Genomic DNA, 10,556 nt, shown 5'->3' with positions numbered 1-10,556 from the left:
CCCCCCCCACCCCCCTCACCCCCCTCACCCCCTCACTCTTCTTACCCTTCTCACCCCCTCACCCCCTCACCTCCATCACCCTCCTCACCCTCCTCACCTCCTCACCTCCTCACCCCCCTCACTCCCCCACCCTCCTCACCCCCTCACCCCCCTCATTCTCCCCACCCTCCTCTCCCTCCTCACCCCCTTCATTATCACTACTGCCACCACTGAATGAATGGGACTCCCTGGAAGGTGAAGACTCCTCAGTCTCTTCAGGCATTGAAGGCAGTGGTTCTCCATCATGTTAACTTACCTCTTGTCTTTAAAGTTAGCTTGTAATAATTGAACTCGGCAAACGCTGTCGGGTTGAGCAGTGGAGGCTCTGAGCCCGTGTGCTCATGCAGGGCCAGCTGACGTGCCCTGTGTGACCGTATGCCCTGGATTCTTTGGGTGTAAAACAGGAATGTGAGACACAAGTTTGCCTTAAAGCTACTGAGAGGAGAGGCTGGTGAAGTGGCCCTCGTAGCCGCTCCTGAGGGGCTGGCCGTCGGTCATGGCCTTTGGGCCCTCGTTGAGGGTGCTGCCCTGGGTCCAGCTGACACCCCCGCGGGGCAGTGCAGACGACAGTCCTGGGAAGGCCATGCTGCATGTGTAATGTGGCTGCGTCTGTGTCTGCGGTGAATGTCTAATATCTGATAAAAACCAGACGTCACCTCATGGGTGTCTCATCAAAAGCAGCACCGGCCTTTCCATCATCTCTGGATTTTCGAAAACAGAGACCTATTATCTCATGATGTGAGAGTGGATGGTGTATAGACAGGCCGAGCATCTTCTGCTGTATACCAGAGCGGTCCTACAGGCGGGGAAGGGGAGACCTATGCTTTGGTATTTAGAGAGGGCTGGAAAGAAGAGGAGCAGCTTGAGAGGGAAAGAGCAAGAGAAAAACCCTTGGTTTCCATAAAGAGATGACCAGTGGTTCTAGACGTCGACCCTCTGACAGTACCAGCCTGGAGAACCCTGTGATAAGGGGTTGACCGGGACATTGAGGGGGCAGCCTCGTGTTCCTGCTTCCTCGGGGGGTGGGGGGTGTCTCTGTGTGTGTGTGTGGCCACGTGCATATGAACACCTGTGTGACACGATCTCCTTCGCCCCCAGGGAGTACATGACGTCCGGCTGGCCTACATTCAGTTTGCCCTTTCCTTTCTGATTGCCGGCGATGACAGCACCATCACGCAAGTGCTGGAGTTGAAAGGTAGGAGGGCCTCGTTGTCTTGGGGCCCAGCCTCCCCGTGATTGTTCTGAGCATTTAGCGGGTTAACAGAGGTCAGCCTCTGTTAAAGTCAGCAGAGAGACTTTGGTCACCGTGGCTTGAAAGCTGCTGGTCAGTGCAGAGAGAGCGGTCCCTGTTGCACTAGCTGGGTGCTGAGTGAGCCCAACGGAGGAGAAACGCAAACTTCAGTTCAGTCTCTCAGTTGCGTCCGACTGTTTGCAACCCCTGGACTGCAGCACGCGAACAAGGGAGGCTTTATAGCTCCAGAAAGGATGCAGATTCATAGCCCTGGCTGCTGAGCTTCTCTTAGTAGTTGTGTTTTTTTTAATTCCTAGTGTGAGCAGGATATCAGAAATTGAGCTTCAGAGAATTCTAGCTGGTGCCAGTCTCCCTAGAGCGAGGCTTGGCATGGTTTCATCCATTAGGGCCACCAACTTTTTTCTCAAGACTGTGGATGGCAGCGCAGAGAGGGTCGTCATCCAGTGAGACCCCTGGGGTCAAGCCCTGTCTGTGGGTGAGGAGTGGCTGCCATCTTAGCTGGGGCTCTGAGACTCGTGGGAGGAGAAGAGCATGGGGCCTGCAACTGTTCCCCCCCACCCCCAGCACGGGAGACCTGAGTCCCGTCCAGGGCAGGCTGCTGAGACCACTCACGGGCAGGTGCGGGTGCGGGTCCCTGGAGGTGGGCAGCCCAGGGCCTGGTGGCCACCCAGACCGCAGCCCCGTGGAGGACACACCTCCTTCCCGTGGTGTCGTGCCCTGGTCCGGCTTGTTGCCAGCCTGCGTGGGATGCCCTCTGCCTCCAGGGCCGGGCATTTCTTCAGAATCTTGCCCCGCGTCTTCTCAGTGTCTGGCTTTTATTAAGTGGAGAATACTGGTTTTGGTGTCATCCGTCCACACTGCTTAAGGGGCAAGGATGCATTTCTGTTAAAGTTTCAGCAGGGCAGCTGGGCTGGGCCAGCCATTCCATGTCCAGCCATTTATCCTAAGGGAATAATTAAGGAGTTGAGTAGAGGTTTTGTTAGGGGACATCTTTGTCTGTTAGCTGGAAATCGGACTCCTTACTACCCACCAGCAAGGGACTGAGCAAATTGAGCACTGGTCATAAGGAGGAATGCAGCTATCAAAAGAGATATAGAAATATACTTACTGATCCCAGATCTTTTGAGGGTATGGGATTGGGTGTAACTTCATTATAAAACTGATAAAATATGATCCCATTTTACTAAAAGTTTAACAGAATATGGACATACCAGAAGGTTAGCAGTCAACTGGGAACCCAGACATTACTCAGTATGAACTCTTGGGTAGTGGTGCGATGGTTGATTCATCCGGTATTTTCTGATTTTTTTTTTTTTTTTAAGAATAATGAATTTGCCTCTGAAGAAATTATATGTGCTCATGAAGAATGTATAGAGCAAGAGAAATTGTAATGGGTTTATTGCATTTTACCAGTGTCGCCAGTATATTAGTAATGACAGAGCATCAAGCTGTGGAAGGCTAAGTCCTTGGGGAGAGAAAGCAAATAAATCAGTCCAATTCTATGGCCAGTCAATAACGTGACACCTGTCATTTTAAATACATCTCTGAACTGGTCTGAGCGAAGAGTGGAACTTTGGAAAACTAATCATACCATACATGCTCTTTCAAACCGTTAGTATTAACTTTACTGACGTCAATGTGAAAAAAGAAAGGGAAGATAGAACCAAAGAACTGTTGAACTTTAATGGTTCACTCATTGTATTGCTTTTAGATATTTATTTCCTATGTCACAAAACTAGTTTTTCCTGCTGTGAACTTGTGTAATTAAAAAAGACAAAACCTGAAAAAAAAAGGAGGGGGGCAAGTCAATGGCTTTGTTTGCCGTACCATTTTAAGAACAATTTTAAGAAGTAATGCTCTCTCATCTGTTCCCATTCAAAGTATTTTTGAATCTAACGCTTTGAAACTTTTTACTTTCAGAATTTATTCCTTGCATTTTTAGCTCAGGCATCAAGGAAGATAGGATCTCCACCATCAATATTTTGTTGTCCACACTGAAAACAAAGGTACGTGTTTGGTGATCAGTGTTCCTGTCACGTGTTTGCTCCAGTGTGTTTTGACAGGGCTTCAGAGCCGTGACCTCATAGGTGATTCGGGTTGTTGTGTGGGTTGGATGGGAAACTGTTTCTTAAGCAAGAACTTGGTGGTGGTGAGCGATTCTGAAGGTGGCAGCTGCCATTTCTTACAAGAGGAGAAAAACTGCTACCCGCTTCCCCCACCCCCTACCCCATTCCACAGGAAGCCACTGGGGTGCCTGCGAGCTGTAAACGACAGCCCTTCTTCATGTACACACCTAGCGTGCTGTGTTGTGTTATATAATAACACAAAATGTTATTTTGTGTCATCTTCCATATTCTGCCTTATATAAGCATCTTGCAGAAATCTGAAAACTTGCTGAAAGGATCGCTGTCTTTGACACAGAAGCCCCTTCCATGATCCATGAGAAAAACTCTGTGACCCTCCCCAAATAAAAAAAAGTTGTCCAAAGGCTGTGAGCAGGCAACCCATATGAAAAGGGCTCGTGAGCACATAGCATTTAGTGCTTCTCAACTTGGGCGCAGTTCTGTCCCCCACGGGCCATCTGGCAAGTTTTGGTTGTCATAACCGGAGAAATGAGACTGGCATCTGGTGAGCAGAGACCAAGGTCGAGCAACCACTATAGGCTGCTCAGCCTCCTGTAGTGCAGAAGGCAGCCTCTCACAACAGTTATTTGTCCCCAGATGTCAGTAGTACTGAGGTTGAAAAACTTCCTGGATTCAAAGCAGAGCAAGTCATGAGATTACAGGTTTTTTCACCTACCAAGTTGGCCTTGACTTTTCAGACCTGATACTCAGCGCCAGCAAAGAATCAGGTGCTTCCCTGGAGGAAGTGTTACGGCCCCTCTGGAAGACAGCAGGTCTGGCAGTGTGTGTCAGAGGTCTTGAAAATGTGTATCAACCTGGAGGCAGGGTTTTGGGAGTCACCTCAGGATCCCCCAGGGAGTGGATTTGAAATAACTCATAAGCCCTCAGAGATCCGGGCTGGGGGCTAGGTTGGGAGGAGCTGAAAACTTGTGCACCATTCCAAGTGCATAGGCAGGGACGCAGTGCAGGCTGCTGCTCATGGAAACAGCCTGATTGTATCCACCTGGGGAGTGGGTACATGCAGCCTGATTGTACCCACCTGGGGAATGGGTACATGCAGCCTGATTGCACCCACCTGGGGAATGGGTACATGCGTTACCGTCACTTCTAGGATGGAACGATGATCAGTCCTCCCAAACAGTGTTCTAAAGGAATTTTTAATGATGTGGAGACAGTTCATGCTACATAAATAAAGCAGGTACAAAGCTATATATAATTTCAAAGAAGTTAAAAAAACCCAAACCCCAATAAAAACCCAATAACTTAATATATACACATGTATATATTTTACATGTGTTGTGGGGAGGGGCAGAGGCTGAAAGGAAATATACCAAAATGTAAACTGTTGGTGTCCTAGGAAGGTGACAATATTGATGAATTTTGTTTTCCTCTTTACATTTTTTCTTTTTCTGGCCAAGCGTTCTGCCACAAGTCTGTATTATTTTTATAATGATGAAATCCAACACGTTTTAAAAATCAGCTTCCTTGAAAGCCATTTGTTCTGTTGTTTTCAGGTAGTTCACAATAAAAATATCACAAAAACCCAGAAGGTGCGTTTCTTCACTGGACAAGTGTTGAACCACATAGCATCTCTCTACAGCTGGAAGGGGATTGTTGACGTGAGCCTGGACAGCGTCGAGGTACAATCTCTGGGGTTCGCTTGGCATCACTGTTAGCATGAGATGCCCAGAGCTGGGAGACTGAAGCATCTATACATATTATCTTGATGGTTCAAGTGGTGTAGAATCTGCCTGCAATCCAGGAGACTTGGGAGACGTGGGTTCGATCCCTGGGTTGGGATGATCTGGAGGAGGAAATGGCCGTCCACTCGAGTATACTTGCCTGGGAAATCCCATGGACAGAGGAGCCTGACAGGCTACAGTCCCTGGGATCACAAAGAACCCGACGCGACTGAGCATACATGCCTGATTGTACCCACCTGGGGAATGGGTACATGCAGCCTGATTGTACCTACCTGGGGAATGGGTACATGAGTTACCCATGATCTATGCATATACCTGCCTTCAAAAATAAGTCCGCCCGTTTGATCTGTTTCTTTTGGCCTGTCGTTATATTAAGTATCTACCTAGATACAACATGACTTTTAATTAAGAGTAAAATTTTTTCTAATCTCCGAGGTATCACATTAAACCTTTTTTTGTCTTTTTCTTTAATGAGCAAACTATTATTCCTTTTAGCTGCACGGCATCTTCATTTTCCCTGCAGTGTTTGCGTGGTAGACTTAGAGGGTAGATTCCCGCTCTCGCCCTCCTTGCTTACCTCTTGTCTCCCATCTGTTCTTTTCACATCTTTCCAGTCATCAGAGTTTCAAGGCCTGTTGCCTCTGCTTTAGGATCCTGGAATCTAGGGAGCGTCAACTTCCTCACCTGTTGACGAGAATATTTGCTCTCTGCGTGTGCTCACTTACTCACTCACGTCCGCCTCTTCGTGGCCCCATGGACTGCAGCCGTCAGGCTCCTCTCCCCACTGGACTTCCCAGGCTAGGATACTGGAGTCGGTTGCTATTTCCTACTCCAGGGGGTCTTCCTGACCCAGGAATCGAACCCCCATCTCTTGCCTCTCCTGCCTTGGCAGGTGGGTTCTTTACCACTAGTGCCACCTGGGAAGCAACAAGTGCTAGATAAGAAGAGTCACTCTCATGAGGACCTAAGGCCTCCATACCTTTGAATTTTCCTTGTTTTGATTTTTCTCAGGGCATTTCTGAACATGGACTTGGCCAGAGTAGTGAAGGCTCAGACTTCCTGTTAACTCTGTAATAGTTAACCTCTCAAGAGCCCACTGTTGTACCCCTTTTTGTCTCACGACCTGCCTGTGTCCTTGTTCTGCACATATTTTGTACATTCCATAACCAGGAAGCCCTGGGGGCGTCATAAGAACACTTCCAATTGTGGAATTTTATTCAAAAGAGCAAGAGAAACTAAGTCATTCATAAGCTTGTTTGAAAATACAGGTTTAAACTTGCCCCTCTCAAGAGTTTTGTTTTTGCTTTCTGGCTGCACTGTGTGGCTTATGGGGTCTTAGTTCCCTGACCAGGGATTGAACCTGCACCCTGGCAGTGAAAGTGCAGAGTCCTAACCACAGGACCACCAGGGCAGTCCCTAACGGTTCTATTGCATAGGTGAGGACACGGAGAATCGGGGCATTAAGCGATGCTCTCGTTACTGGTAGTCTGGTGTCCAGACCCCATCCTGAACCTCTCCTGGGGCCTGTTAAGATTTGCCTCGTTAGAATGAAAGATGTTCCTGTCACCTAGGAGACTCTAAGGGATTCAGGATCTCCATGTGAGACGTTCTGCTTGCCCCCATCACTCAGAAAACTGCAAGGGTTTTAGGAGCTCTGTGCCAGGAATGGGGCAACAACCAAACATTTCCATCTTCTGCCACAGTATCACAATGCAAAAGCAAGAACAAGCTTAGAAAAAACAAAGCATGTGCTGTAAACAGAGAATCTTTGCTATGGGGGTCCCAAGACTGACCTGCTCTGTACTTCCTGTCCCGGTGCTGACCTCAGCGTCTCATCCACAATTTGCTCCTTCGTCGAAAGGATGCAATCCTGTCTGCCCGGCCAGGCTCACGGGACTGCACTAAGAACTACTGTAAAATGCTCGGAGACAATCAGAGATGACAGAAAATCTCAAAAGTTATCTGTAGTTTCTTGTGGTCCCAGCAGCCCCCTGTTTGTTCAACTTGAAAAAGGAAAATTTTAATTCAGTTTATTTAAACTGGAAAATAAACTAACAAACAAAAAACCCACAGTTGACCCATTCTCCCCAGTCCCTTGACCCCTGTATCTGACAGCTACCAGTCTGCTCTCTGTGAGGTTTTTTAAAAAAATTATTATTGTTTTATTTGTTTATCTTGTTCAGATTCCACATATCAGAGCACTTTTAGGTTTTGATTGGCATTTCTCCTTTTCGTGCAGTTTTGTTTTTGAATTACCATTGCTGTTGCTCAGTCGCTAATTCATGTCCGACTCTGTGACCTCATGGACCGCAGCTCGCCAGGCTCCTCTGTCCTCCACTATCTCCCGGAGTTTGCTCAGATTCATGTCCATTGAGTCGGTGATGTCATCCAACCAAATCTCATCCTCTGTCGTCCCCTTCTTTTGCCTTCAGTCTTTCCCAGTATCAGGGTCTTTTCCAGTGAGTCAGTTCTTCGCATCAGGTGGCTAAAGTATTAGAGCTTGAACATCAGTCCTTCCAATGAATATTCAGGGTTGATTTCCTTTCAGATTGACTGGTTTGATCTCCTTGCTGTCCCAGGGACTCTCAAGAGTCTTCTCTAGCACCACAGCTCTACCAGGTGTTTAATTTAAAGTGTTTTCTGATTTGCTTTTCATGTGAGGCATGTGCTGTTGTCCAGTTTTTACCCTGTAGTTGTTAGTAAGGCTTATGAAGCTTGGATGGTCACTGAGTGTCTTTGAAACTCTCATAGACTTCTGCTGAAGACGCAGGGAAGACCATGGTGCGGGAGCTTGTTCATAGCTTCCTGATGGATCTGTGCTGTTCGCTCAAGCATGGGATCAATTTCTACGATGCATCCCTCGGTACCTGCGGCAGGTAAGGCTGGAGCCTGTGTGCATCCTGAGTGTGAGTTCTCAGCCGTCACATTCGTGACTTCCCGTGGGGATCTGTCAAGTGACAGAAGTGTAAGGGGTTAGAACTAGTGTTTCAGATGATGCCTGACTCATTCTGGGGATGAACTTGGAATAGGACTCAGACGGCTCCTGTTCGTTGTGGGCACTCAGGGCGGGGTCTCAGGGGAGTTGACTCAGACACACAGTGTGAGGTGTCTCACCCAGGAGGGTGCTGTGTCCACTTGGGGACAGTGCACCAGATGAATCTGAGAATAAGTCCAGAGACAAGGCGCCCTCCCGGCGGCCTCCACACAGTGCTTGGTGGCTGCCGTTGCTACCCCAGTTTTGCACTCACCCTGTAAGTGGCGGAGCTAAGGTTGGAACCTGGGAGGTCTTGGTTCCCAGCCCACACTCTTGACGGCCACACAATCCCCCTCTCCCCAGAGCCGGCTGCTAGTGAGTCAGGCTTTCAGAGTTTTCTTCTTGCCTTTTATTTCATATTGCACCATTATGATAGCATTTCATTGGTAAGGAAGCATGAAGTCCACAGCTAATGGTTTCGATTATGTTCTTTTGGACATTCTCTTTAAACCTATAATACATATCTGTGTTAATTTTTAAACCAAAACACCCTACTGTTAGATATAGCATTCATCAATCTGCTTTTTTCCCATTTGACAGTAAAAATATCAGACAGATTTTCTGGTCATCATGAGTGACCCTTAGTTTTATCTCCTTGACATTTTATTATAAGAATAGAGTTGGTTTGCTTTGGTTTCCACCAGTCAGGCGATGACTGATTCCCTCAAAATGGGATTAACCTAGGGAGAATTTTTCTCCCTGTTTGTGCCTTTGAACTTGTTTAGATTCTGTAGTTATTATGCATTAACTTGCCATGTCATTTCTAAATCTTTCAACTTTGTTTTGGTGATATTGTAGCTTTTCTGTCGTCAGTGAGAGAAAACTTGTTTTCTTGCTGAGATGTAAGAGCAGACTTTTATAGTCTAATATAAACATGTTGAAAAATGCCTTTTTCCTGTGAAGGAGACCCATAAGGTAGATGATCCACGTCATGAACATATTGAATCAACTTGCGGTCGTGGGTCTGTTTAAATAAGCAGCGGTTTATGTAAAATTTTTCAGCCATGGGCCAAAGGCAAATTTTTTGCTTAGAGAGAGGAAGCAGTTTTGTTTATCGGATGTTAATGGGAAGCTTTGAGAAAACTGAAATGCCTGGCTTCCCAGTGGTCGTCAAGCTCCCTTGTGTCCTGCTGGCCTCCGTGCAGATGTCACCATGTCAGAGAGGCCTTCCCTGGCAACTCTTCACGAAGGTAGACCTTCCACTCTCACTGTCCTTTTGCCTGGCTCTTGCTTCTGATGGCGACCTATCACCACTTTGCATATTTGTTTGCTTGTTCATTATCCGAGAGGCAAGACTCGGTGAGAACAGAGGCTAGTCTGTTTTTGTTTCCGTTTTTCTCTCATTTTTGGCGGTGCTGGGTCTTTGTTGCTGCGTGGCAGCTTTCTCTAGTTGTGTGTGGGCCTCTCATTGCGGGGTCTTGTTGTGGAGCTTGGGCTCTTAAGCACGAGAGCTTCAGTAGTCGCGGTGCACGGGCTCAGTTGCTCCGCAGCATGTGGGACCTTCCCGGACCAGGGATCAAACCCACGTCCCCTGCGTTGACAGGTCGATTCTTAACCACTGGACCAAAGAGGTCCTGGCTAGTCTGTTTTGAATCCCCAGAGTCTAGGACAGTGCACATAGGGAGGCATTTTAGCATAGGCCAGGGTTGGCCAACTTTTTCTCTTAAGGTCCAGGTAGTTAAGTATGTCAGGCTCAGTGTATTACGCTGTCGCTACTGTGGCCACTCAGTAGGCCACGGTGGTATCCAAGCAGCCACGACATGAATAAACAAGTGGGTATAACCATGTTCCAATAAAGCTTTATTGGCAAAGGCAGGTGGCAGGCCAGAGCTTGCTACGCCCTGTTGTGGAGGGTCAGAGAACAGTTTCTGGAGTGCCTCAGAGACCTCAGCAGGTTATTGCTCTTTTTTGGCAGTATTGCCTCATCTGTTTAAAAAATAAAAAAGAGAGATACAATTAGCACCCACCTCAGAGAGTGTGTGGTAACTGCTTAGAGCAGTATCTGGCACACACTGCAAATTCTGTAAATGTTGTTCATTTTATTACATCGTTGATTAAAATTGTGTGTGTGTGTGCCATATTTTTGGCATGCTTTGCAAATTTAACATTCTGTGCACTTGAAAGCACAAAGTGCATTTTGCTCATGAAATTTTCCTATTAAGAATGTTAAGCTTTTTAAAGGATAGCTTTCTGATCAAAATTACTCTCCAATTCAAATTTTGAAAAATCTTTATTATCTGTAAAGTAGCATATTGCATCTTAGTTTTGGTGAGTTTTTAGGGGGCTCCAAAACCGATGGTCCCACAAGCCATCAACATGACACGCCAATGAGGCCAATTTTGAGTTTTTTATATTATGACTTCCAGGGACAAGCTTGATACAAAAATGTTTCTGGGGATAAAACC

General features: G+C 47.0%; 1 protein-coding gene across 1 annotated transcript in view; it reads left to right on the top strand.

Annotated features, from left to right (window-relative positions):
* The window catches only part of URB1 (URB1 ribosome biogenesis homolog), a 78,308-nt gene that overhangs the window by 9,667 nt on the left and 58,085 nt on the right, over window positions 1-10,556 (top strand). Inside the window, exons 5-8 of the mRNA XM_040228017.1 lie at window positions 1,138-1,234; window positions 3,212-3,297; window positions 4,929-5,054; window positions 7,869-7,993. Of these exons, the coding sequence (XP_040083951.1) occupies window positions 1,138-1,234; window positions 3,212-3,297; window positions 4,929-5,054; window positions 7,869-7,993 (434 nt within the window). The remainder of the gene's footprint in view (window positions 1-1,137; window positions 1,235-3,211; window positions 3,298-4,928; window positions 5,055-7,868; window positions 7,994-10,556) is intronic.

The sequence above is a fragment of the Oryx dammah genome, unplaced genomic scaffold, assembly GCF_014754425.2.
Source record: "Oryx dammah isolate SB20612 unplaced genomic scaffold, SCBI_Odam_1.1 HiC_scaffold_2, whole genome shotgun sequence".
NCBI classification, from domain to species: domain Eukaryota; kingdom Metazoa; phylum Chordata; class Mammalia; order Artiodactyla; family Bovidae; genus Oryx; species Oryx dammah.
Note: the sequence above shows the minus strand (reverse complement) of the source record. Positions and strands in the feature narration are given on the sequence as shown.